The following is a 26,816-nucleotide window of genomic DNA, read 5'->3' on the forward strand; positions in this document are numbered from 1 at the left end:
ACACCTAAAGCATGCTACCAGTAATCACGCCACTTCCGCCGTGGAGTGCGTCCCATTTCCGCTTCCGTGCTTCATCCAAAGGACGAATCTGCGGCTGCTGGTTTTCACGCACCTGTTTTATGCACTTTATTACCTTTACACTTTATTTTAACTTCTCATCCCGACCTTTAAACAGGTGAGATACATCGTTTTTACAGCTGCGTAAATTTGAACGTGACATGCTTGACAAATGTCTGTATGCGAGTCTGACTAAACAGTTTAACAGCAAACTTTTCAACTCATTTGTTTTGCATCGATGAGACTTTGTCCTCTCTGGCTACAGTAGTTATTATCAATGCCATTAATTAAAAATGTGCATTTTTATTACATTTCACATGATCAGACTGTCGAAATTGTCATTTTGATTTCTTCATGCTTGTGTTCAAAAACAGACGCGACGCTTTCACAGTTGAATCTGCTGAAAGATACAATGAATTTATTATTGTTTTATGTAAATGAAAACGTACAATTCTAAACGACTTGGGTTTATGAGCTAAATTATAAAACAATCGAAAAGCTGCAATATGTATATATTTTAATGTTTTTAAAGAGGTTCTCAACCAGGTGGCCTCAGTGAACTTCCAAGGGGCCGCTGGATGACTTTAAATATTTTAAATCCATAATTTTTTATGAAAATGCTAAAATAACCTTACTCTAATGTAATACAAAATTCTACAACTTATTTGTTTTTATTTAATGAAATAAATAGTAATCACAAAATGAATCGTGGTTAATTTAATGTATAAATACTCTCAATTTCTGGAAATAAACATAGTAAAAAAAATTAAAAAAAAGAGTAGCTGTATATCATGTTGGTGTTTGTGTTGGACGACAAGTGACCTTCGAGTCAAAAAGCTTTTTTTTTTAATTTTTATTAATACTCATAAACAAATACAGACAGTGGCATGTAAATAACAACAACAACAACAATGAGAAACAAAATAAAAAGGCAGAGAACTGTTTTAATTTGTATGTCACGGACTACGTGATGACGTAGTTACGTCGTAAGGTAAAATAATTGCTGAATCATTGTTTTTAAAACCAGTTTTTAGGGAAAATATTTTGCAGAAATTAGTCGTATTTCACACCCATGCAAACATCTTTATGGTTTTCTCCGCTCTAACATGTTATAGACCAGATAATAAAATATGAATCTGGTAGCAAGCTGCATGGTAATCTGACCTTTCTTTTAGACAGTGAACAAACAGCCACCTTTTTCCAAAGGACATTTCATAAATGAAAACCTGATCTCATGTAGCTAAAGGCATCATTCACCTGTTTTTCAGATGTTAATATTGTGAAACACTGAATCCCTAGAATGGCTCTGAGACACTTGTCGGTGAAGGCTGTCCTCTTCTTTGGGCTTTGTCAGGTTGGACGCAGGGGTTTTGTCTCTGCACCTGAAGTCAGAGAGGCACCAAAGAAAATTGGTATGGTAAAGTTAACATGATTCATTTCTTATGTAAGAATTGTAAGACTTTAATCCCCGTAAAGCTTGATATATGAAATAATACTAAGAAAATTTGATTTTTATATATATATATATATATATATATAAAGTTTATTAAAATGTACACAAAATATAGAAGAAAAAGGGTTGCATATGTGTTTCGTGTTGAGTATCATATTTGATATTTCAGGCTTTTATGACTCAGTATGATATAGTGAAAATACGGAACTCATACTGGAGAAAAAGTGTTTTATTGCGTTGGCAAAACTTATAAAGCAATGCAATACAATGATGATTGAGAGATGAACAAATAAACATTCCTCAAAAGCCTGATGAATCATATTTGATATTCACACATGAACTTTATATTACTAAAAAATGATTTGTGGATAGTGAAGTAAACCTAAATTGTAGGGATGCATCGATCCAATACTCAGGATCGGTATCGGCTCCGATACGGTCATTTTCTGCGGGTCAGGTATCGGTCAGACGACACCCATCCAAATCCGATATTGTGCGTATACTATTCTGTGTTATTGTTGAGCCCCACGAAAGGCACAAAAACATTATAAAGCACCATAAAGTTTTCGTGCACTATATTTCAAGTGTTCTGAAGCTGTTCCATAGTTTAATCTGAGGTACGGATGAATATTTAAGTCGTTAAATTCAAGTTCAGGTAAACTCTTCTCTCCGCTGCGTCTGTCTGTCATCCTCCATTCAGCGTCAAACTGCGTGTCATGTTCGGTTACTACAGTCAAACTCTCTTCAAGAGCGCACAGTAACTTTGGTTTAAAACTGTTAAAAGAAAAGCCTTAATAAACTAACGCACAGATTTAATACACTACGCATCAATATCTTTTCCCTTTGTACTTTTCTGTGCGGACTCGGAGGGCTGCGCAGCCTGCGCGCTGTGACTCCGTGTTGCTTTAAGCGCATCATTCTGCGCTCGGGATGCGCATAAGCACTTTGTGCCGCTCTGTATTGGAGCCTTTCGTTTTATAATACTTTTGCGCAATGAAAGATTATTAATAGTCTTTCTTGTTCTGTCCTATCTATCATATGTTGCTGCCTTCATTACTGTGCTTTAGATTTAAAAGAAATGTCTTTTAATTGTATAGTATATATTTATATATAAATGCATTTGTTTGTTTTTTCATGAATGTATTTTACAACAATACAAAGAGCAATGTGTTCCATTTTACCAGATTTAGTCCTACACTTATTCACTTTTATTTGTAAATAAAAATGTTTCACTAGGTTTTATAAAATTATTGTGCACCCATGATTTTTCTAGGGTATCTTTTGCTGCTGAATTATCCACTAACCTAGTTTCTAATAGTATTTATGTCATAGATTATGATTATATATTTTTTTCATTTGTTATTTTTCATTAAAATGAAGTTATCTATATGTAGTAGATTGTGTTTAACACAAAAGAGTGAAGATCAGGTCAACACAGAGAAGTATAGAAATTCTACATCGATTTAAAAAAAACTGCGCTGGTATCAGATTGGATCGGTATCGGCAGATACTCAGAATTTTCGGGATCGGATCAGATCGGATCGGTCCTGAAAAAATGGTATTGTTGCATCCCTACTAAATTGCTTCACTCCAGTAAGTGTTCATCTTCAAATATATATTTTTTTGAAAGATTTTCCAGCAAAAACACACATAAAACATGAAGCTAAAGGAGGAAGTAAAAGGCCTTTTAGTTGCTAATAAAGTATATAAAATATCAGTCAGATTACAGAAGCCATGTAGTAGTTTGTGTGCAAAGGTGCAACTTCTTGAAAATGTAGAGGTCTTAGAAATGAATGTATTGAGTATAGGGTTGTGTTTGGTGGGAACTGATAGGCTAATTGTGCATTTCTTCTTCAGCAATAATTGGCGGTGGTATTGGAGGCACAGCAGCAGCATTTTTCTTGAGACAAGAGTTTGGACCGGCAGTGAAGATCGAAGTGTTTGAGGCTGGGACTGTGGGAGGGCGTCTGGCCACTGAAAACATTGGAGGATATGAGTATGAGACAGGAGGATCCATTATTCACCCCCTCAATCTGCACATGAAACACTTTCTGGACAGACTCGGTCAGTATGCTCTTCCCTCTCAAGCTTTCCTTATGATGTTCTTCTCTAACATGCAGAACTGGATACTTTCGGTATAACCTTGCGTATGTCATACTCTTTGATCAGGTCTGTCTCCTCGTGCTGATGTATCTTCTAAACTGGCGATATTTGACGGGAAGGAGCTGACCTTTGAAGAGAGCGACTGGTTCATAGTGAACTTCATGCGCATGCTGTGGAGATATGGATTCAACTTCATTCGAATGCATATGTGGGTGGAGGGCATAATGGACAAGTTTATGAGGTTTGTCTGTTGTGTTACCATTATTTTTTTCTAGTGGTGAATAGACTGACCATAACCAGTTAATATTAAAGTCATTTTATTGTCCATTTCTGTCCTCTCTGTAGGATATATCAGTACCAGCAGTTTGGCTACTCGTTCTCCAGCGTGGAGAAGCTTCTTCATGCTATGGGTGGAGACGGTTTCCTCACGCTGGTCAATCAGACGCTGGAGGAGGCCATGCTGGCTGAGGGCTTCTCTCAGGTCTTTCTCAATGACGTCGTAACACCCATCACAAGAGTCAACTACGGCCAAAGTGTCCGAATCAATGGATTTGTGGGTATGCTTGTATTTTATATAATAACAATTCTTCATTAATAACAAGTGGGTCAGTGAAATGACTGAATTTATTGATTTATTTAAAAAACGAATATAATTTATTTATGATTATCATGATTTTAAATAATGAATTAAAGTTCATTCCAGTAGGGAAAAAATAGCTTTGCATCATTTTTATTATTATTTCTTCTCAGGGTGAATAAGCAATGAAACTAGTATTAGTATATTTATAGTATTTGATTTATTTTATTTGATTAATAAAACTTATTTTAATAAAACTTTGATTAATAAAACTAATAAAACATGTCATGTGGTGGGACCCCTAGAAAACTTAATATTTATAAATTAATGATTCATGATATTTCCCAAAAATTCTTTTACCTTGAAAAATGTAAAAACAATTTTAAAATAATGATCAAGATATGTACATTCACAATTATTTGAGGAAAATATGTAATTATATTTTACTTACACCAATTGACATTTTGGAGTCATTACCTTTTAATTTTTTTTCTACATCAGTATTAAGCCAGCATTAATGCAAAGAATACATTTTTTAAAAGTTGCAACGTGTTTTAAACTAGTTTTTAAAAATATTTTTTTCCTTTTCTCAATTGTGTTCACTATTATTTGCCATTGAAAACATTAACTGCAATAATTTATCAGGCATTTTTGCAGTTAGTTTTGTATCACAAATTTTATGTGTTGCAAATATGATGTTTTGCATCACTACCAGTGTAAAATGGCCCTCCCACAAAACTGGGAGAACTGATTTATTAGATACAGAAGTTTGTGAATATGACACATTGTATTTGTAGGTGCTGTTGCACTAGCTGGAGCTGACTCAGGATTGTGGGCAGTGGATGGAGGGAATAAGATGGTTTGTTCCGGGCTTCTGTACCACAGCAAAGCTGAACTTGTTCCAGCTCGTGTGACAGCCATCTCCATGAAGATGAGACCATCCAAAACTGGTACAGTCCACTTTGAACATTATAGAGAATCTTTTTATATATTATGTAAATTTCACAAGTTTGGGGTCAGTAAGCTGATTTCTTGCCAACCCCAAACAGTCTTGTCGTATATATGCTTTTTCTTGTTGCCTTTCAGGTTCGGCTGCAAATTTCTACGAAGTGAACTATGTTGGTGAGTCTGGTGCCGCCCATTCTATGTACGACATAGTTCTGGTTGCCACACCTCTCCACCAGGGCATGTCTGACATCAACTTCTCAGGCTTTTCTCCACCCATTCCAACCCACTTCCCTGGCCGCTACCACCAAACGGTGGCCACGCTGGTCCACGGTCTGCTCAATGTGTCCTATCTGGGCACCACAGAGAAGCCAGAAAACTTCTTTTTTTCTGACGTCCTCACAGTGGACAACAAAGCCTCTGAGATCCACAGCCTGAGCTCTCTGGAGCCAGTGAAGATTCCCAAGGGTTACTCCCAGAGCCCTGCCAGCCAACGCAAAGTATGGAAGATCTTCTCCTCCCAGCCACTTTCTGAGAAGAATCTGCAGCAAATCTTCCTTTCCTGGGACTTGGTGTCAGAGAAGCGCTGGCTCGCGTACCCCTCTTACAGCCCGCCGCACCGCAGGACACCTCCCTTCATCCTCCATGATCGCCTCTACTATCTCAACGCCGTGGAGTGGGCAGCCAGCGCCATGGAGATAAGTGCTATTTCCGGCCGTAATCTGGCTCTGCTCGCCCACCACCGCTGGTACGAGCAGACGGCCAAAATCGACCAAGAGGACCTGCACACCAGACTCAAAGGTGAACTTTGACAGAGGAGCACTGCGGAAATACTTTGGGTTCATAAGCAATAAAATCTTGTATGGAGATGAGAGATTGGATTTATGAAAGGCAGACCTGTGCTGTATATTTTTAAATGAATGTCTTAGGTTATTACATGGGTTATTACAAATTAGCACATACACAATTATAATTACTGAAATGAGAGATGGGATTCACTAGTGGATCTGCTAGCTTTGCTGTTTTAATTAAAATACTACGTAATTTATTATTAAAATAATTAATATCTATAAAAGAGTTTTGACTGACGATAAATTCTATTACTATGTCCCCCACAAATTTTGGCCTGGTATTTAAAGTAGAATCACTTAAAATTATCAAAAATAATTTTCCTTAATTGAAATAAAGCTGAACTTATAAATAAATAAATAAATATACTAAAATTCAAATAAATACAAATAAAAGCTACATAGAAATATTAAAAATAAAAAGAAGTTACTAAAACAAGCATTAAAATGAAAACTGAAATTTTCAAAATTAATAAATATTATAATAGTGTATTATACTAAGATAACACTTCATCAAATGATTATATATTATATCAGATAAACATATATATTTGTAAAAATATTTGTAATTTTTTGTTTTAGATTGCTAAAAGCTAAATTTGTAAATGTTCATTTAATACTGGTCACTTACGGGTAAATCAGCAAGTTTCACAAACTACCAAGCCATAGAGAAAACAATTATTTGACACCATTTTTGTACACAGTCTGTCTTTATTAATCTTTGTGGGTGAATCTCTTGTCTCCTGTCAAGAACATGCGCTGTAAAATCACAATTAAGCATGTTTTCCATTCTCATTACCATCTGAATTTTTGTGCTAGGTCTTTTGTTTGCGCGTTGTTATATTATATTTTTTACCATATTACTTTAAACAGAGATACTGTAATAAAATTCCTTAAACTAAAAATGGCATAAATTAAAGACTGTACAACAAATACAACCATTCATAATAATTACAATTTCATTTTTTGACCTGGTCTTGTTCTAGACAGGTTTCATGAGATTCACTCTTGTATCCTTCAGGAACATTTTAGGAAGAGCAAGCCTAGATGCACTGTAAAATTTCACAGTAGTAGTGGACGTTTATGTGATAGAGTGTGGATATGCAGTTCACTTAACTGCTTGTGATGAGACACTGTATGTAGGAGCGCTGTGATTAGCACTAGACACAGCTCTCTCTCTCTTTTCTCAATGAAACGGAACGAAGTAATGATATTGATTACTACTGTTACTTGAGTGTGTGTGTTTGGTGGGCACTATCATGTGCCAGGTTTCCACAGATTTGAGATTTACCTGTTTAACTGTGGTTAAATCAGTCTGGTTCACCTGCTCAGTCCTCTAATTTGAATACAGCCTCAGTGACATATAACTTTCATGCATGTTCTAAGAATCTCTATAATTTTATTCTTCCTGCAAATGTGTAATAATAGTATAATGTTAATTATTCTTTGTGCCTTAAAGTGTCTTTATTTTTCAAAAATGCAAAAAAAAGCTTAAATGACAGTTAAGGATTTAAAAGAAAGGATGTGTGACTTGATTTTACTTCAGTTGACCAAAGTCAAGTTTTATGAATATATATTTTGATGACACATTCTCCACAAATTCTTATGAAAAAATGTAAACTAAAAGTGAAGCAAAAAAATCTATTAAAATCTCTTTCCCAGTTGCACAGACAATCATAAACAGTCCTGGCAAACTACAAATATTAATACTACTGACACATGGGCTGGGGCTTGATATGTTTCTAACATTCTGACTCATTTGCATGAAAATTAGAGACTTCCTGTTCAGTGGTTTGCTTGTAAATGTTGCCATTCTGTTTACATATTTTATTTTTTTGATCAGTGTTAAGAAATGAACGAAGAGTGCTTTTATATGAACAAATGGATGCTGTTTAATAACTTGTCAAATGCAGTATTGATATTGACAGGACTTAAGAATGAGAATTTTGTTGATTGAAGATCACAACCTGTTTACAATTGCAATAAAAGTTGATGTCTTTTAATATGTAATTAAATGTCTTTGTGTATTAATAATTGTTTATAAATCTTGCATACCCATCTGTTCATGTCACCACTGTGGGCTTCAGATAGTCAATAAAGCGCCACTTAGTGTAGCTCCTCTTTGAGCTGTTACTTACCTGGCTATCTTATTATTCATATTACCATTGAAAGTGATGAATATGAAATGGTACAAGGAAAGGCTTAACCTCTCTAGAGGAACAGTTAATATTCCCAGATGTTTTCCTATTCAAACAATACATTTTTTGTGCATTATCACAATCACAAAGTGTGTTTAAAGTGGCATACAGGTGTAATATGTTTATGGAAGAATCACAGCAGTGACAGGAAACGCTGGAGATGTGAGAGGATCCTCTTGGACCAGAGCAGCTTTAGCAGGATCCTCTGGGACCAGAAGCTACTACTGGAAACACTGGGGAGGCCTTGGCTAGAACTTCTTTAGCACCATCACGAGAAGCATCTGTGTGACCCGGTCAGTCATGACTCATGTCAGGAACCTCTCGAAAGCTTTGAAACAGATGTTGCCATGATGTGGTGCCTGTTACTCTGATCTCAGCAGGTTATGGAGCAGCACATCTGCAATCTTCAGTGCAGGAACCTTTGAAGCAGCAGTGTGAGAAACCTGTGGGACCAGCAAAGCTGTGAAATGGGCATCCAAGTATTATCAAGGCAGGCACCTCTCTGGGCCCTCAGGTTTTGTAGTAGTAGTTTGTTTATGGCAGCACTGTAAAAAAAAATTATATGGTAACAATATTACACATAATATTTTTGAGTAGTTTTTAAGGCTTGATTTTTTTAATGGAATCTACCTGAATAAATCATGTAAAATCTCCTAAATTAATTAATAACACAATGAATTTAATATAATTTGTGAAATGTGCTCATTTATTTTAAGTTGATTCTCAAAAGTCTGTGATTTTGAGTGAGGCCTGTTTGTATTTGACTTTGAGTTATTTTGTACATTTAAAAGACTGTATACAGCCAAACAGCTCAAGTAGTAAAATACTTGAGAAATACTGGAAAATACAGCACTAGCAAAGCTACTGCTCACTGAACAAGGCTTAATGCCTTAGAGGAGTATAGTAATGTTTGAAATGTTTGTTGGCAGTGTGTGTACACAACCACCCTATATTCAGAAAAATCCACCCAGTTTTTTTTTTTTTTTGTAATCTCCTTAAATCTTTACCCCTTTCTCAAATCGAGCAGATTGACAGCAGCATTTTAGCACAGACTGCACTGGTGTCTTACCTCAGACCCGCCCTGAGTGAGCTGTCATCAGTTGTAGACAAGAATGACTCCTAAGCGATTGAGGTGTTTTGTTGTTGGATGTAATAATGAACATAGCAGTAGTCATTTACTCCCATCATCTGAGCGGCTGAAGAGGATTAGGTTTTGTTCTGAAGGGAATGCGCCCTCCATCTACCTAAATGCGTCTATGAATCATTCGTGATCCAGATTCACCTCCAGAAGAAGTGAGTACAAGGTTTTTTAAATGAATCATTGCAAATGGCCTTTCCTAATAATGTGCTAATTAGCAAGTTTCACCATGAATGCGGCTAAAGTAAACAGTCCCTCAGAGAGCGGCTCGGAAGAGAGGGGCGGAGTCAGCAGAGCTCATTAACATTTAAAGGAGAATTACACAACACCGCTTGCTCTGACAAGAGCTGTTTTTGACAGGGTGAAAAAGGTGTTTTTTACACTACCAATGAGAAATTTTAACCAAACTATGTTACAGACTTTTCATTAAGACCCTAAAGAATAATATCAACTTGTGGAAAACAGGCATTATATGACCCCTTTAATAGATGTCTCCCTTCAGGCAAAAACATAAAATAGCATTTAATTTCAAAATTTACTCTCCATATCTAGCCATATGCAAAGCATTCTGGGAACTAACAATCACCTCTAAAATAAAACTGCAAAATTGCTCTGGTAGATTTGGGTGGAGAGAAACAAAACTAAAAAAAGAGGCAAAAAATATATTTTTAATGCCTTCCTTCTTTCTTCTCTCTCGTCTCGTCAGGACGAGGATGGAGCGCCGCCGGGTGGTCGGTGGGTGTCAGTGATGAACCGGGACTAACCCCGTTCACACACTCACCTCCTTCCTCCTGTTTCTCTCCACGAGATAGTCGCCGTTTTATAATCAACATGATAACTCGCTATCAACCACTGTTGATAACACTAAACTACTTACTAACCACAAAGTGATTTAGATAGTCCTGCGTTACAGTTCTAAAGCTCCTGAAATTCCGCTGTGATTTCTTAAAAGCCGAGTGCAGCAGGTTCTCACACACATTAAAACAATGTCTAATAACGAATTATGTCAAATATAAAAACGTACATATAATCCATGTGTATTCAAAATAAATGTGAATATTTTACATTTTTCTCAATTGTTTTCATGCGTTTTATTTATTAATCTTTGCATGCTTCAACATATAGGTTATTGGAAAAAAAAAGAAAGAAAAAAGGAAGGGCCCCATAATTCCGTCGTGCATACCCCTCTTAAAACTGTTTATGGCCTGAGTCTATATATCATAATTCTTGCAAGAAAGGTTTTTACTCAGCTTGATTTATTATTAATATACCACACAACTTTATATTTAATCCAGACTAGATTACATTAAAGTAACATTCAGGTTTAAAACAAGTTAAGCTCTGTCTACAGCATAAATAGTCTTGGTCACCATTTAATATCTTATTTTACAATCATCACTGGCTGACTGTACATGATTTTCTACTTTAAATCATATAAAAGAATATCCCTGATTTGTAAACAGCACTTTTTTGGCAAGTTTTCTGTTGAGCACTTCTAAAATAACTCTACACTTGCGTTTTAAAATATCTGATCTTTTATTGTATGGACAGATGTGTAAAGGCATGGTCAGTGTTGTTCGGTGAATTTACACAGCCAAAATCCAGTCATTTCAACAGGAATTTCACTGGATTCAGGAATCTGCCACACTGACCAACAATACATCTACTTGATTGGAAAAGTGACTTCTGCTTCATACATCGCTAATGTGACCCCACCTTTACTCATCTCTTAATCTCAAAATACATGCGTTTTGGAAAAAAAACTGTTTACAGCCATACAGCATTTACTAATGTTCTGCAGTTCACCAATTCATTCATTCGTGATTAATTTGGATTGCATGAATATTAGCGTTAAATATTTTCATTAATGGAAATATGAATAGCAGAAACCTTTGAATAATAATGAAAGAACTTTCATACAAACACTGGGTCAGTGATTATCAGGAAAAACAAAATATTCCAAATTTATTATAATAAACAAAAAATAAAACACACACGATAAAATCTGTGTAGTTACACCATAGTGCTTAAGGGATTTTATAATTTTAGTTTTCTCGCATCAGTCCTCTACAACCAGAATCTCTGCGGTATCAGCAGTTTCTGAATTTTATCCCAGAATGAGACTCAAATCTTTATTTATATCCAGTTTCAGTTTCAGACACAGTGTTTCCTTCCAAAGTCATCTCGTTATTCTTAGCGGTCGCGCTGTCTGCTGTGCTCTTTGTCTTCGATAAACTCCCATAAATCGCCATGGCCTGAAGACAGTAGAGAACAGTGAGGTATACATGGCAACTAGGGACACGAGTGTTATTAATAGGAAATATTATGTGCAATATATATGAATGAAGCCATACCTGAGTGACCATGCTGCTGATGTCTCCTGTGTTGGAAGGCAGTAAGATGGTGTTGGATTCCTTGGCCAGGTTGGAGAAAGCAGAGACGTATTGTTCGGCCACAGTAAAAGATGCTGCAGCGTTTCCATTCTGTTCAGATACGGTTATGAAAGGTCAATAAGATGCCTTGATAATGTAAAACAGCCTGAACTCACTATGTTCATCTCAGGCTTAATAATTGATCAGTTTACTCACACGATTGATTCCTCTCTGCTAATATGTAGTGTGATGATGTATAAGTGTGATATGGGTTCTTATGAAGGTTCTTCATAATGTGAATCAGATCTACCTGCTGAGTGAGCGCCTCGGACAGCAGCCCGATAGCTTTGGCCCTTGCCTCAGATTTAGCCAAAATAGCATTTGCTTCACCTGGACAGGGTGAAACAATATCATTAATATGCTGGTGGGCATAATGAATATAATTATGAACATAAATAATAATAAATAAGCAAATATTTTGGAATAATAATAATATAAATAATAATGATTTTGTTATCCTTAATAATAATAAATATTTATACAAACATTATACAAAAATAACCACCATTATACAATTTATTATACATTATATAATTATATTATTATTATAAGATATTTTAACAATCAAAACAATATAAACAAGCAATTATTTTTGTTTATTATATTTGTTGTGTGTAATTTTATTACTTATATTCACTATTAATAGTAAAATATAATTAAAATAACATTTATTATTGCTATTATTATTATTAACAACAAGAACAATAATAAAAAGTAATAATAATAAATTAAAATCAACAAGAAACAGCATTCCCAACCCATTTTATTTGCTATCTGACACATTTCTAAGTGAAACTGGATATCCAAAGTAAAAATTTTAACATTAAATGTAAAACAACATTAACAAAAAGTTGTAAATCATCATAAACCAATAGTCCACAAGGCCTTTTTTTGAATATATTTGTTTATATTATGAATTAGTTTTTTTTCAATTTTTTCATTTTAAATTGTATTCATTTTGTTATGCGTTTTTGTCATTTTATTAGTTTGTTTTTTTAAATGTCTACATAGTTAAGTTTTAGTTTTTTTTAGTACCTCAACTTAAAATGAGAAGTGATGCCTTGACTACTAGCTGAAATATATATATATTTTACGTTATTTAAATTAATTGATTTTATTTTTCAATTATTAATTATTTCAAGTAATGAAAATGTTTTTGTATTTTAAGTTAATGAGACTTCAGCCAAAAAGGAAATGCAGTTCAGAGGTGAGGCAAGTTATTACATAAATCATTTACAATTTTGGTACAATTTTGAATAAAAAAATAAAAATAATAAAAAAACAACTACAAAACAAAACCTCAACAACATTTCTTCTACTACAAACATCGAAACCTCAGATGTTAAGTAAAAAAAAACAAAACAAAAAAAAAAAACCCACCAGCAGCTTTGTTAATCTGTTCGGCCTTCTGTCCCTCAGACGCCAGAATCTGAGCCTGTTTGCAACCCTCGGCCACATTGATGGCCGCCTCCCTCGTCCCCTCTGACTCCAGAACAGTGGCTCTCTTCTTCCGCTCGGCCTCAACCTGACCGTGATTCATGTTAGATCAGTCACATAACTGAAAGGAGATCACTGTAGTCTGTGAGATGAAGTTAAAGAGCAAATTGTCATACCTGCATTTGCATAGACTCTTTTACTCGTGGAGGAACGTGAATGTCTTTGATCTCGTATCGAAGACATCGAATCCCCCATTCATCTGATGCCTGGTTTATTGATTGGACAATATTGGAATTCAGGCACTCTCTTTCCTGTCAAACAGCAAAAACGATCCTTAAGCACACAAATGAAGGGTGAATAAGATATTGTGTAAGTCACCGAGAGACTGTCTGGCATTCACACCCTAAACACTTTGTCCAGAGTCAGTTTTCCCAGCTCTGATCTCATGGTGGTCTGTGCCAGCTGGGTAACGGCATATTCTGGGTCCTCCACTCCATAACTGGCCTTCAGAGGAGAACAAAAGCACACTGTGAGAGGAAGAGCCTAAAGAAATACTGGCAGAAAGCAGAAAAGTACTTACCTTAAACGGGTCGAGTATCCTGAGATATAAAACTCCATCTATCTGCAATGTCACATTGTCTAAAAGCAAAACGACATATTTGTTTCATCTAAAACAATCCATGGAAGTAGGAGTGGAAAAAGATCCCAACGCCTGCGACTTACCGAGGGAAACTGCTGACTGCTCTGGCACATCTATCACTATCTCTTTGAGGCTTTGAACATATCTAACTCGGTCCAAGATGGGAATTAAGAAGTTTAGACCCTGCAGCAAACAAAAACTGTTATTTTAATGGCTGGAAATGATTTAAACACATTGAAGATAAGGGTAAGGGTAACTCACTGGTTCCAGGATTCGGTGGAAACGGCCCATCCTCTCCACTACCCAAGCTTCCTGCTGGGGTACGAACAGAACCACAGTGTTCATAGGGAGGCTGGAAGCCCATCGCTGCTGAGCTCGGGTCCCCCACAATGCAGGCACGGTTTGCCGTGAATGCTGGACACAGAAGAGACAGGATGCAATGTAGTATTTAATAGAAGCAAATTACGTGGCTCTCAACACATACACACGCGCACACTTTCTGTTTCTGTGAATTGTGGGGACTTTCCATAGACTTCTATTACTTTTCTACTGACCAAAAAATATTTTCTATCCCCTAACCCTAAACCTACCCCTTACAGAAAAACTGTTTGCATTGTTACACTTTCAGATAAACATCATTTACTATTTTTTATATTTTTTTTCCCTCGTGCACATTGTCAAAAATTTCAGGTTTTACTATCCATGTGTAATCCTCCCATTATTGTCCCCACAATGTAGCATAAACAAGTACACACACACACTTTGTGCAACAATTATTTTATATTTTTAGTTTTAGTTGATTTAGTTTTATTTTAATACATTTAAATGAAATTAAACTAAATGAAAATAAGAACTGTTGCTTTGGCAACTAACTGAACAATTAATTTCAATTCTATTTTTTCAGTTAATGTCTATTTTATTTCAAGTAATAAAAGTTACAAAAAAAAGTTTTACATGATTATAATTTTTGTTAAACAAGGTGACATCAGCAAAAATGGAAACTCAGTTCAGAAGTGAGGCAAGTTAATGCAAGAATCAATTACAATAAAATTTTGGATCAATTTTGATTTCAGATTTGACTTTAACACCCTTAAAGTATTAGTTTCTGTTAGTAGCACCAGAAACTAGCACAACTTGCTTTGTGTTTGTGTGTGTGTGGGTGTGGGTGTGTGTGTGCTGTCAATCAAGATAAATTCCACTGTGTCTCTGCAAAGGCAAAAAAGTCATTCTAAACTAAAAAAATAAAAATAAAATAAAAAAACAGAGTTTTATACAAACAGTCACCAATCATGTAAGGCTTTTAACAAAGGTCAAAGTTAAAGTTCTGGGATGGAAGCCTGATGAAACAAATAGCTGATGTTACAATCATCACATGTAACGTTACTCAAAGAAAATCACATTATTGTGACTTTAATTTATTTAATAATTAAGTTAATTATTTAAATGATCTTTAACGTAAACGTGTGACCAAAATCATTTCTATGTCTGATTTCGAAGTGAATTTTAATAAATTAAACGTGACAGCATTCAACTGAAGTGTCAAGCAGAGCTAAGTCCTCAGAGCAACATCGCACACGTGCGTTACCTTTAAAAGCCCGCTCCCTGCCCGACAGACCACCGTCCTGAGCATGTTCAGCCTTTATCAAAACAGACGCTAAAAGATGACTGAGACAAATCAATCAGTTCTTCTCGAGTTTGCACTACAAACGTGACCCTCTTACAGCGACGGAAATCAAGTTATAACATCACGAGCGTGCGTCAGGGACAAACATCCGAGTCTGCGAGGGAACAAATGCTTTTATTATATGGTTCCGGGAATACATCAAACGCCAGTTTCTGAAACCGAGCGTGAAATATTACAAATAAAATGATACAATTGTTACAAAAATGATAAGTACTACACTTTCATAAATCCTATAGTACTGCATCAAATAGGTTTGCATAAGTCAATAGAAATGATAGTTTGTTGTGGTGAATGTGCATAGTGGGCTCATAACGACAGCGTTAAAATAAAAATATTATAAAACTATTAGTTTTCATAATTGAAATTAGTCTAATAAAATAAAATATAATAATTTGACGAAACTTGTGTACAAAATTACAAATGTTTAATTTGAAGTACCAGTAAAACTAAAACTGAAAAAAGTAAATTAAATAAAGCTAAATTAAATATATATATATATATATATATATATATATATATATATATATAAATAACAAAAGTGCAAATTTGCTAAAACTTAAACTAAATTGAAAATATCTAAATCTAATTAGAAAAATCTATTTTGAAATATTTATAAATAAAAATAGTATATTATATAATAATAGCCTATGATAGTATACAAGTAATATTAAAATAACAAATTGTCTTCAGTCACAATAGAGATTTGTCAAAATAATGCATTAAAATGCAAGTTAAAATAAAAAGATGTGAAAATAAAAAACATTTTTCTTTCAACAATTCATGTATTTTAATCAGTTTGACATTGTGGGTCAAAGTCTCACAAATTAATTAATTTGCACAACAGGAGGGTAACAGAAATATTCACTTTATTAGTACTTGACTTTGTTTTTCTTTTTTTTTTTTGTCCATACGTCCACCTGTTGGAATATTGAATAAACATACAATTATGTTTACAAAAATAAAACAGAAACAACAAAGAAGGTAAACAACTACAAAAATAAATAAATATGAAGTGTCAGGTGCAATAATATAAAATCAGAATGAGGATTCAATCAGGTATAAAAAAATAAAAAATAAAATAAATGTTTTTTGAAATCACAAACTTTTAAGTCTTAAAGTTACAGAGCTCACAGACTTTTAAAATCTTCATATATATATATATATTTTTTTTTTATCCAGAGTCACGGTCTATTCACAGCCTTACTTCAGTCAACAAAACCATACATTTAAGGATTTTGTAAGTAAAACTGCAATTATAAATGTGAAATTTGTATATAATTAAAATAATTATATGTATATATATATATATATATATATATATATATATATATAATATTTATTATAAATACAAATGATAATTAATTAATTAAAACAACTTTTTATCCTTTATTAGAATAATCGGTGAAGCCAAAAGTACATTTTCTCATAAAACTGAGAGAGGTCTTGAATACTGAATAGTTTTATTGATACATTTCTGTCACGCCAAAATATAATTGAACAATGCCAAAATATTTATCCAACTTTATTTTTTTTTATTATTATGCTTTAAATGACAAAAACAAAACAGTACAACAGACATTATGAAGCCAGGGGAACAATAGAGAGAAGAAAGAAAAACAGAAGAAGAAGGTGAAAAAAAAAGTACAATCACAGACATACAGGACCTGGATTTTGAAAATACAACACAAGAGGACAGTTTTAATTGCCTTTCTCTTTGTATGTTTCTATGTTGAATAGTACAAAAATAGTTTTCCAATTCTTTATAAACCTTTCTTTTAAGGGCTTTTTGTTAGAAAACTTACACCTATGAATGTGAAACTTGACTAACACAAGCAGATTAATAACAAAAGCTTCGTTATTCACATTATCATAGTTAAAATGAAAGAGTACCTTTTCTTTGATAAACATAGAGACATCATACCATAACTTTTTCACGTAATGCCAGAAGATGTGGGGGACTGTTTCCAGGTGCAAAGAGCAAAAAGAGCAACTAACATCAATATCCTTCTTAAACTTACAGAGAAACAGTTTAAGAGGATAGAATTTATGTATTAATTTGAAAGAGATTTCCTTTACCTTGTTTGTAACCTGTGAGGTAATAACCAAACACTTTCCCATTTAAGATTATTAACAAATTTGCACCAATAAGCAACAGAACAAGACATGGTGAACGAATAGATTTGACTGTATTTATCCAAGTTTTCTCAACACCCATGTTAACAGGCCAGCGTCACACCTGTTCCTTCACCTAACAGTCATAAGCCACACCCATTAGCTCGCCCATTGGCCAACACTCCAGCAAAGCCCGCCCTCTGGGTTAGGGGCAGTTCCGACGTCATTAAAATCCCTGCAAGCCCCGCCTCTTATTCTGTGAGTTTCTACACATCCAGTTTGATCATGGCGTTGGGTCATCTGAGTCAGTACGCGGCACCTGTGGGATAACGCAGAGTTACTCCGTCGAGCATCCGCGCTTCATCTGCCCGCAGTAGTGCGCTCATGGTGAGGAACTAACTTGTGACATCGTTTGAAATGTCACCGGACAGCTAAGAACTTATTATAGTGACGGGATTTAACCAAGAGGAAAAACTTCGGTTGCCATGTCTCTCCTCTGCGTGAGAGGTGAGTGCTGTTTTAAATATGTTTTCTAACTCACTGCATGTGTTTGCGGCTGTCAGCATGAGGTCAGACTCAGCAGGTGTTTTGTTTCTTTAAAAGTTCAGCCGCGAGAGCGATATTTTAAACTATAAACATCTTATTATTTACTTTCTCTGAGATGTTTGCCGTTTTTGTGGAATGGTATACAATTTATTTCAACTAAGTGATGCTGTCAAGATCAAGCAGGCTGAAATGTTATATAATTTGAGGTTTTCTATAACGTTAGGTATGATATGGTTTGAGGGAAGCAGCTGTTTGGCGTCGTGATGTAATGCAGCTTTGCAGCACAAACAATAAATATAGATTTCTAAAATTATTGTTTGGTATAATAGTTTTTTAATATGAAAAAAAAAACAAAAACAATTTGGTGTTGGCGTTACTCAGAACATTATTAAAGACAATTTAGTAGCAAATAAGGAAATAAAGAATAAATATGACTTTTGCAAAAACGTATAGGCTAGGTGAAACTTGGAGTGATTTGTTTAAAATACTACATTTATGATAGGAAATTATAGTGTGTATAATAATATTTTAATATTGTATACAATATGATAATATTTGTTTTATAATATTTTAAATAGTGTGTATGTGTGTGTGTGTGTATATATATATATATATATATATATATATATATATATATATATATATATATATATATATATATATATATATATATACACATGCATACATACGCATACATACACACACACACACACACACACACACACTTGTATATACATTTCAAATATTATCATGTAAATATGTTATATATTTTAAATATATATTGTATATGCATGTAAATATAAAGAATTTTCTTTGTATCTTTTAATATATTTAATTCAATTCTGTAGATTCACTATTAAATAATTGTAATTAGTATTTAAGTAATTATTATTTACTCATATGTACTTCATTAGTGTATATATGTAAATTTTGAACAATTTACACACACTTAAAAATACTATTTATATAAAGTAAATACAAATTTATTAAATACTAATTAATAATGGCTGCTGGTAATGGCATCTGTTTGTTTATCCGTTTATTTAAAGTAACTTAATCTATTGAATTAAATATATTAAAATAATACATATTCTATCTATCCACACACACACACACACACACACACTAACATTTATGATGTAATTTTAATGCAATTTATTGATATAATATTAATAATGTTAATTGAATATTTTAAATACTATATTTGGTGATTTAGTGGAGTTATTAACATGCTGTACTTTGTAAATGCCGCTGGCTCATCAGGCCCTCTTGAAGGAAAGCGGATCAAAAGCGTTGTGTGTCATGTGCTCTCATACTCCTACAGAGACACACATACTCCTTTTATCTTTGGTCACCGGCCAGTTGCAGATCAACATCTCCATCATTTCCTCTCTTTCTTATCTACACTCAATCTACTCCAGTGGCAATGCTTGCTTTGCTGATTGCTGTCTTTGGTGAAAGTGTCTCTGCTTAATGTCCACACAGTATAGCTTGAAGGCTGAGTGCGGTGAATGTGGGGGTGGGACGGGGTCCGTACACTGACTGCTCGTCCTCATCTATGAAGAGGTGCAGGCTAATGTGATTTAAACAGTGACTGGGCTGTTTGACAAAAGAAGACACATGCTTAAAACAAGCTTAAAAAAGAAGCAAATGCAGACTACATTTTCTGTGGAAGAGTTTTAGTTTGAAGCTTGAAGTGTGTAAAAGGTGTTTTCCTTCCTTGTTAAAGGGAACTTTTTACTCCTTTCCTCAGGAACTTGTGTTGATATACAGTTATGCAAGTAAAGCGGAAAGAATCAGTGGAGACGAGCATATTTGCACAAACATAAGAAACACATTCACCAAGGATCTCCAAACAAGTCAATTATTCAGAGAGACAAAGGAAATGTTTGTGCAGGAACTGGATTGTGATTAAATTCCTCAGCGTGTCTCACAAGAGGTTTTATTTCATTGGTTTAAGGTTTAAAAGGTCACAGCTCTTTTCTCATCACAATTACAGTATCCTCAGGTTTCACAAATTACACCTTTTACTCACACGAAATGTGCTTGCAGTTGAAGTTTTGCAGGTCACCAGTTAGAAAACTTAGAAGTCTTTCTGCATGATTTCGATTGTGTTTTAGTTTACTCATTGTCCTTTCTTAAACTTAACTAGAACAGGAGGATTTGAGTATTTGGACACAAACAGCATTTAAAATATGTGTCAGAACCTGACATAATACAATTGCAAACTTATCCATGCCAGCATGAGTGCTGCTTTCATTACACCAAAAAGAAGACAAAAAATCTTGAAAAAAATAATAATATAATTTATTATGATGAAAGAAATGTTTACAATTGGAAAAAAGTCTCTCTTTCTCATCAAAGCTGCATTTATTTGATCAGAAAATACAGTGAAAACAGTAATTTGAATATTAACAAAAATGCAATTTATTCTTGTGATGCAAAGCTGAATTTTCAGCATCATTACTCCAGTCTTCAGTGTCACATGATCCTTCAGAAATCATTCTAATATGATGATTTGCTGCTCAAGAAACATTATAATTATCAAAAATAAAAATAAAAAAAATAGTTGTGCTGCTTCATTTTTCTTAATGTAACTAACTGTGATAACACTTTTTTCCAGGATTCTTTGATTAATAGAAAGTTCAAAAGAACAGTGTTTATTTGAAATGGAAATCTTTTGTAACATTATAAATGTCTTTACTGTCACTTTCCTTGCTGAATAAAAGTATTCATTTTTTTTTAAGTTTTAAAAATCTGTAAATGAACTTATTTCAAATGTATTATTAAAATATGATTTATTATTTACATTTTTATTTATGGTTTTTAGTATGACAAATATTTTATATTGATTTATGTGCATGAATATATTACATCTATATTAAATACATATTTATATATATAGTATATAAATGAAAAGGGTGTTGTAATTTTGTATTTTTTATATTTGTTATTTAATTTATTTAGATTCTTTTACAGGAGTATAGTCATCATGCCTTAACTGTAGGTGTTGCAGGACATTCTAAATAACCACATTTGTCAAGTGAAGTGATTTTCTACAGGTCTCCCTCTTCTCGGTGTAGGAAGCAGTGAACACTGGGTAGGGAGCTACTATCTAGTGCAGAAGGAACTGAGCACAGGTTATTGTATGTACAGTAAGAACTGTCGTTTAGCTGATGAAATCCTCCAAATATCGTCCTCCGTCATGTATTAACTGCGTTTACACTAACCTAAGAAGCATTCTGGCCCTCCTGACTCACCGTCCGCCTCTTTCATCAGGATCAAGGTTTTGTGTCTTTATTTATTGCTGTTCAGACAAAAGGCCTATCTCCATGGTGATGTCAGTACACACACAAATGAGCGATCTCCACGCACCCACGTAAGACAGACACAAAGAACGGCCGTGTGGGGTCACGTGGACTTAAGTGTGTCCGGTTCGCTCCGATCTCTAGACACGTTTGTTGTGGCTTTGCGGAATAATTGAATTGGTGCACATTTGCAGACGTTTATCAGATCGGCTTATTATAGCCATACAGACTGCTGATCTGCTTCGGTCGCTATGTTTAATTAAAGAGATAAAAGAGTTATTGAACAGGCAGCTTTGTACACTTGTGTTGTGTGTTGATGGATGTGTGTATTTATGAAGCGTGCATGCATGGCTAGGTTTTACATCTCTACTGCATTCACCGACAAACTCATTGTGACCCCCTGATGGGGGAATGAAGGTGATGTTAGTGCCTTTAAATCATTTATTGCAAGCAGAGAATGCATTCGGTTATTGTTTTCCCGAGGTTTTGCAGGATTAATTACTTTAGGCACAGAGTGAATTATCTGGTTGTGTGAAATATGTTTTAATGTTTTATAAATCTTTAATTATTCAATGTCATATGAGAAATTAATCCATAATGGTATTGATTGAAGCTTCACTAACTTTACATACACAAATCTTCACTGCAAGTATTGATAGAGTTTTATAGTTGAGTAAGTGAGTCAGATTGATTCGCTAACCGGTAAATGAGTTTGTTCAGTGAAGGATTTGTTAGATTGATTCAGAATGGGACCTTCTGAGTTTTCAGATCCATTCAGTTAAAGTCATATGAGTTATTTGTCAGACATTTGTCAGCAAAATGTCTGCTTAAACCCCAATAGACTGTTTAATTTTAAATGTCAGAAGAAACCTTCCTTGGGAGGGAAAAAAAAGAATAAACATTTATGATATGTCTTGGTATGACTCCTTAAGTTTAATTGTTGTGCTCCAAAGTTAGAGAGTGAGTGAGTGAGTGTCTGACACTGAAATGAGTTGGGGGATTGTAAATGTAATCCTCTGTCCATCTGTTGCTCTCTACGTCCAGCATCCTCCTCACTAGCTGCAGGGTCGAAAACTAAACGATACACACCGGCCGTGACTGAATGACACACAGTTTCCACTTCCTGCATTATACTAGCAGTCAAAAATTTGCAATAAGTATGATTTTTATATATATCTATATCTATATCTGTATATCTATATATCTATATCTATATATAATTTTTTTATTTTTTTTATTTTTTTATTCTCTTATGCTCACCAAGGCTACATTTATTTGATCAAAAATACAGTAAAATGTAATATTGTGAAATATTATTACAATTGAAAATAACTCTTTTATATTTGCATATATTTTAAAATGTGATTATATTCCTGTCATTTTCAATAATCCTTCAGAAATCATTCTAATATGCTGATTTGGTGCTCAAGAAACAGTTCGTATTATTATAAATGTTGAAAACAATTTTTGCTTGATATTGTTGTGGAAGCAGTGATACACTACCATTCAAAAGTGTGGGGTAAGTATGAGAAAAGAAAAAAAATTAATAGTTTTATTTATCAAAGATACATTATCAAAAGTGACAGTAAAGAAATGTATAATGTTACAGTAGATTTATTTCAAATAAATGCTGTTCTTTTGATCTGTTTTCAACATTAATAATAAGAACCATTATTAATATTTGAGCACCATAATAATTGGTTATAATTGAACAACGAATCGGCATATTAGAATATAATATTTCACAGTGTTAGGTTCAATTCTTAATTTTTGTACATTTTGGGAATTTTTGTCAAGCTGTAAAGAGAAAAGAATCAGAAAATCATGGAGAGAAAGAGGTTGAGACAGATCACTACTAGTTATCTTGATGAAAAAATATCTATTTAAACCAGCCTAAACCAACCACCAAGCTGTTTTTCTGGTCTTAGTTGGTCTCTTAGTTGGTTTTTTAGGGATTTCAGAAACTTTTCAGACGGTCAGGATAAGAAACTAGGCCTAGCTGATATCAGCCAAGCTTAGGCTGGTTTAAACAGGTTTTTTTTTTTTTTTGCAGAGAAGTTCACAAGTATATTCAGGAATAAATGCAAGTAGATTGGACAAAGGTTACGTGCAGGAAGTTCCTGTCCAGCCGCCCTCTATCTAAACACAGCATCTCAGGAAGGTTTGAAACTAAACGAATGCATTGCTTTCCGTTATTAGCACCACCCCAGTAATGAGAGTCAATGAGTTTCCACTGACATGATGACCCATTCCCCAAGGCCTTAAAGAAACCTAACCTCTGTTTCCACTCTGCTAGAAATGTGGAAAACGATCACACATTCTGATAGCCCTCATCGCACAGACTTCCTGTTACAGAACACACTGAACAGTGATTGTCAGAGTTGCTTTCTGGGAACACATTTCTTGCATGTGTTTGTCATTGTGTTGTTAACCTTTGTCTCTCAGTCCTAATCTCAACATCATTATGCCCCATGAGGCTCGTGTTCCTGTGTGTGCTATGTCTTGTCTGATATCCAGCGAGAGGTTACGGCAATATGCGTTTGTAATCCACTGTGATGTCTCGCGGCCTGCCGTCCAATCCCAGCATCCATCTGGCATATCCATCCAGCCACGGCCAGCACATGGGCTCAAGCAGCTATCAGAAGTAATCTGCCCTAAATCACAGCTCAATCCCATAATAGTTATTGTATGGCTGTGGGCAGGGTCTTAAACGGAGACAGGAGTATTGTTCAAAATGGGTTTTGTTTTCCAAACAGAGGGACTCAGCAATAAGATATTTTTCAGCTGTTGTTTTTTTTTTCTTGTCCTACCAACATTTCCATTGCTCCCTCACCACAAATATACATATGATAAATAATTTTTAGGTATATAATTTTTTTTTTATTGGTTTTTCCTAGGGCTGTAAAATCGATTAATTGCTTCCAAATTGAAAGTATGTGTTTACATAATATATGTATGTACATGTATGTGTGTGTATTTATGCACAGTACACCCACATATTATGTAAACGCATACTTTCATTTTGGAAGCAATTAATTGATTTTACAGCCCTAGTTTTTCTGTTTTTTTTATTTTATATTTTTCCAGTTACTGTGTTGTTTTTTGCTTTGTAGTTCAACAAAATTTAGCTGAAAAACATTGAGAATTTTAGATATGCTTATAATTATAAAGTTTTTACTCTTGTTGTTTTTTTCTTTTTTTTTTTTATTGTTTTGTTTTACAACAAAAACTTTTGCTGGAAAACATTGATCATTTCAGGTATGCTTATTTTCAGACCGTTCTTTTAAAGTGAGGAATTGCATATCCTCATATCTTAAGGGTAGAACCATTTCAGTCAGTTTGGGAAACTACTCTTCTTCTGTTGTGCCATTAACATGTGGGGTTCCTCAGGGCTCGGTTTTGGGACCTGTTCCCCCCCCCCCCTTTATTTGCTTCCATTTAGGAAAGATTTTTGATAAGCATGGTATAAATTACCATCTGTATGCTGATGATTCTCAAATTTATTTCCCTATAAAATATGGGGAGCAATCTTTTTTTGAGTCTTTGTGTAACTGTTTGGCTGATGTGAAGTGTTGGTTGGCAAACAACTTTCTCCAATTGAATGAGGACAAGTCAGAGTTTATTGTTTTTGGTCAGAAAGGATGTGGTATGGATTCTAATGATAAACTGTTATTGCTTCCTGGGAAAAAAACTCTCCTTTGTGAAAAGCCTTGGCTTTATTTTTGACTCTGAGCTTAAATTTGATTGGCAAATAAATGCTGTTGTTAAGTTTTTCTTTTTTATCTTAGATCTATAGCCAAGCTGAAGTCTATCCTCTCTTTCAGTGATTTAGAGAAGGTTGTTCATGCCTTTTGTGTCTTCTTGTTTGGATTATTGCAAGGCTTTGTACCTGGGTGTGAGTCAGGCCTCCCTCTCTTGCCTGCAGCTGGTTCAGAACTCAGCTGCTAGGCTTTTAACTGGTACCAAAAAAGAAACCGTATTACTCCTGTTTTGATTTCATTACATTGGTTACCGATTCGATACAGAATCCAGTATAAAGTATTGTTCTATGTTTTCAAGTCTCTCCATGGCTTGGCACCAGAGTATATTTCTGAATTTAATTAGTTTACATCAACCTTTGAGATCTCTTTGCTCCAAGGATCAGCTGTGTCTGATAGTTCCTCAACCACACTTGAAATGTAGAGGAGAGAGATCTTTTTCCGTGGCAGCTCCTAGGCTATGGAATGAGCTGTCCTTAAAAGCATCTCCTACTTTAGGGTCATTTCAGAGGGTGTTAAAAACACATTTCTTTTCCTTAGCTTTTAATAATGTGTTGTAAATTGTATGTATTTGGGTTGTATTTTTTATTTTTTTTATTTTCATGTACAGCACTTTGATGCCCATTGTAGTTTTTGAAAGTGCCTTGAAATAAAGTTGAGTTGAGTCATCGGATGCCCATTTTTCACGGTTTGATTATGATTTTTTTTTAGGGTCTTAATGAAAAGTCTTAATGAAAACTTTGGTTATAATTTCTCAATGGTAGTGTAAAACACCCTTTTTACCCTGTCAAAACAGCTGTGTTTACAGCAAGCCGTTTTGTTGCATGTTCCTTTTAAATGCAAATGAGCTCTGCTCACCCCGCCCCTCTCTTCCGAGCCGCTCTCTGAGAGACTGTAAGCTTTAGCCGCATTCATTGTGAAACATGCTAACTAGCACAAGAAAGGCGATTTGCAAAGATTCATAAAAAAAAAACCTTATACTCACTTCTTCTGGAGGTGAAGCTGGATCACGAATGATTCGCACGAACATATTCACATTTAGGTAGATTGGGGACACATTCACTTCAAAATCAACGTCTTTAGCAGCTCAGATGTCAGGAGTAAATGACAACTGCTATGTTCATTATTACATCCAACAACAAAACACCTCAATTGCTTAATCTGAGACATTCTTGTCTACTCCTGCTCCGGCGTCGAAACAATGGCGGACTGTCTACAGCTCACTCAGGGCGGAGCTGTGATAAAACCAAAGACTGACACCACTGTCAATCAACAATTGTGGGAGGGGCCTGTGCAGAACTACGTCATTCTGCCAAGAATCTGAGATCGGCTTGATATGAGAAAGGGGTTTGGATTAATTGAGATTTTAAAAAGCACTGGGTAGGTTTTTTATCATTATAGGGTGGTTGTGTACACACACAGCCAAGACACATTTCCGTTCAAACAACATGTAAAAGTGAATTTTACATCTGATGACCCCTTTAAAAGTTTTTACTTTTGTTTTATTGTTTTTGTTTTTTATTGTTTTGTTTTACAACAAAAGCTAACTTTTGCTGGAACACATTGATTATTTCAGATTT

The 26,816-nt window shown here is 34.5% G+C and overlaps 3 protein-coding genes and 1 long non-coding RNA gene across 7 annotated transcripts in view; 2 read left to right on the forward strand and 2 right to left on the reverse strand.

The window, feature by feature from the left end:
* Nucleotides 1-8,066, forward strand: pcyox1 (prenylcysteine oxidase 1). 2 transcript variants are annotated; one of them, XM_058789700.1, is made up of 7 exons: nt 1-175; nt 1,357-1,469; nt 3,368-3,574; nt 3,680-3,854; nt 3,959-4,170; nt 4,988-5,140; nt 5,277-8,066. In XM_058789700.1, exons 1-7 carry the CDS (start codon nt 12-14, stop codon nt 5,945-5,947), a joined length of 1,695 nt encoding a protein of 564 aa, XP_058645683.1. In that variant the 5' UTR covers nt 1-11; the 3' UTR covers nt 5,948-8,066. The 2 variants fall into 2 exon arrangements, with proteins under 2 accessions (XP_058645683.1, XP_058645684.1); XM_058789701.1 differs by having other exon boundaries at nt 39-175; nt 1,326-1,469; nt 5,277-8,046.
* A 3,183-nt stretch (nt 8,067-11,249) lies between these two features.
* Nucleotides 11,250-15,602, reverse strand: stoml2 (stomatin (EPB72)-like 2). Its single transcript, XM_058789431.1, has 10 exons — nt 15,414-15,602; nt 14,090-14,242; nt 13,912-14,011; nt 13,769-13,827; nt 13,591-13,692; nt 13,365-13,499; nt 13,132-13,276; nt 12,002-12,081; nt 11,674-11,802; nt 11,250-11,574 (listed from the first exon to the last, which is right to left on the reverse strand). The coding sequence occupies exons 1-10, from the start codon at nt 15,456-15,458 to the stop codon at nt 11,452-11,454; spliced, it is 1,071 nt and encodes a 356-aa protein (XP_058645414.1). The 5' UTR covers nt 15,459-15,602; the 3' UTR covers nt 11,250-11,451.
* A 689-nt stretch (nt 15,603-16,291) lies between these two features.
* LOC131547797 (uncharacterized) lies at nt 16,292-17,726 on the reverse strand. The gene is made up of 3 exons (XR_009273017.1): nt 17,589-17,726; nt 17,403-17,470; nt 16,292-16,429 (listed from the first exon to the last, which is right to left on the reverse strand). It is a non-coding gene; the product is annotated as an uncharacterized LOC131547797 (long non-coding RNA).
* A 171-nt stretch (nt 17,727-17,897) lies between these two features.
* unc13bb (unc-13 homolog Bb (C. elegans)) overlaps nt 17,898-26,816 on the forward strand; it is an 80,757-nt gene continuing 71,838 nt past the window's right edge. For all 3 annotated transcript variants that reach the window (XM_058788569.1, XM_058788570.1, XM_058788572.1), the window contains exon 1: nt 17,898-18,131. In XM_058788569.1, coding sequence (XP_058644552.1) covers nt 18,110-18,131 — 22 coding nt within the window. In that variant the 5' untranslated portion in view covers nt 17,898-18,109. The remainder of the gene's footprint in view (nt 18,132-26,816) is intronic.

The sequence above is a fragment of the Onychostoma macrolepis genome, chromosome 10, assembly GCF_012432095.1.
Source record: "Onychostoma macrolepis isolate SWU-2019 chromosome 10, ASM1243209v1, whole genome shotgun sequence".
In the NCBI taxonomy this organism is placed as follows: domain Eukaryota; kingdom Metazoa; phylum Chordata; class Actinopteri; order Cypriniformes; family Cyprinidae; genus Onychostoma; species Onychostoma macrolepis.

Bases quoted from the DNA above. Each gene is read 5' to 3' on its own strand.
- stoml2 (XM_058789431.1), bottom strand. From the start codon at position 15,458: ATGCTCAGGACGGTGGTCTGTCGGGCAGGGAGCGGGCTTTTAAAG. The intron at 13,693-13,768 runs GTAAGTACTTTT...TCTCCTCTGAAG, and splicing joins GGATACTCGACCCGTTTAAG to GCCAGTTATGGAGTGGAGGA. The intron at 13,277-13,364 runs GTATGACAATTT...AATCACGGTCAG, and splicing joins AAGAGTCTATGCAAATGCAG to GTTGAGGCCGAGCGGAAGAA.
- pcyox1 (XM_058789700.1), top strand. From the start codon at position 12: ATGCTACCAGTAATCACGCCACTTCCGCCGTGGAGTGCGTCCCATTTC. The intron at 3,575-3,679 runs GTCAGTATGCTC...CTCTTTGATCAG, and splicing joins ACACTTTCTGGACAGACTCG to GTCTGTCTCCTCGTGCTGAT. The intron at 4,171-4,987 runs GTATGCTTGTAT...TTGTATTTGTAG, and splicing joins CCGAATCAATGGATTTGTGG to GTGCTGTTGCACTAGCTGGA.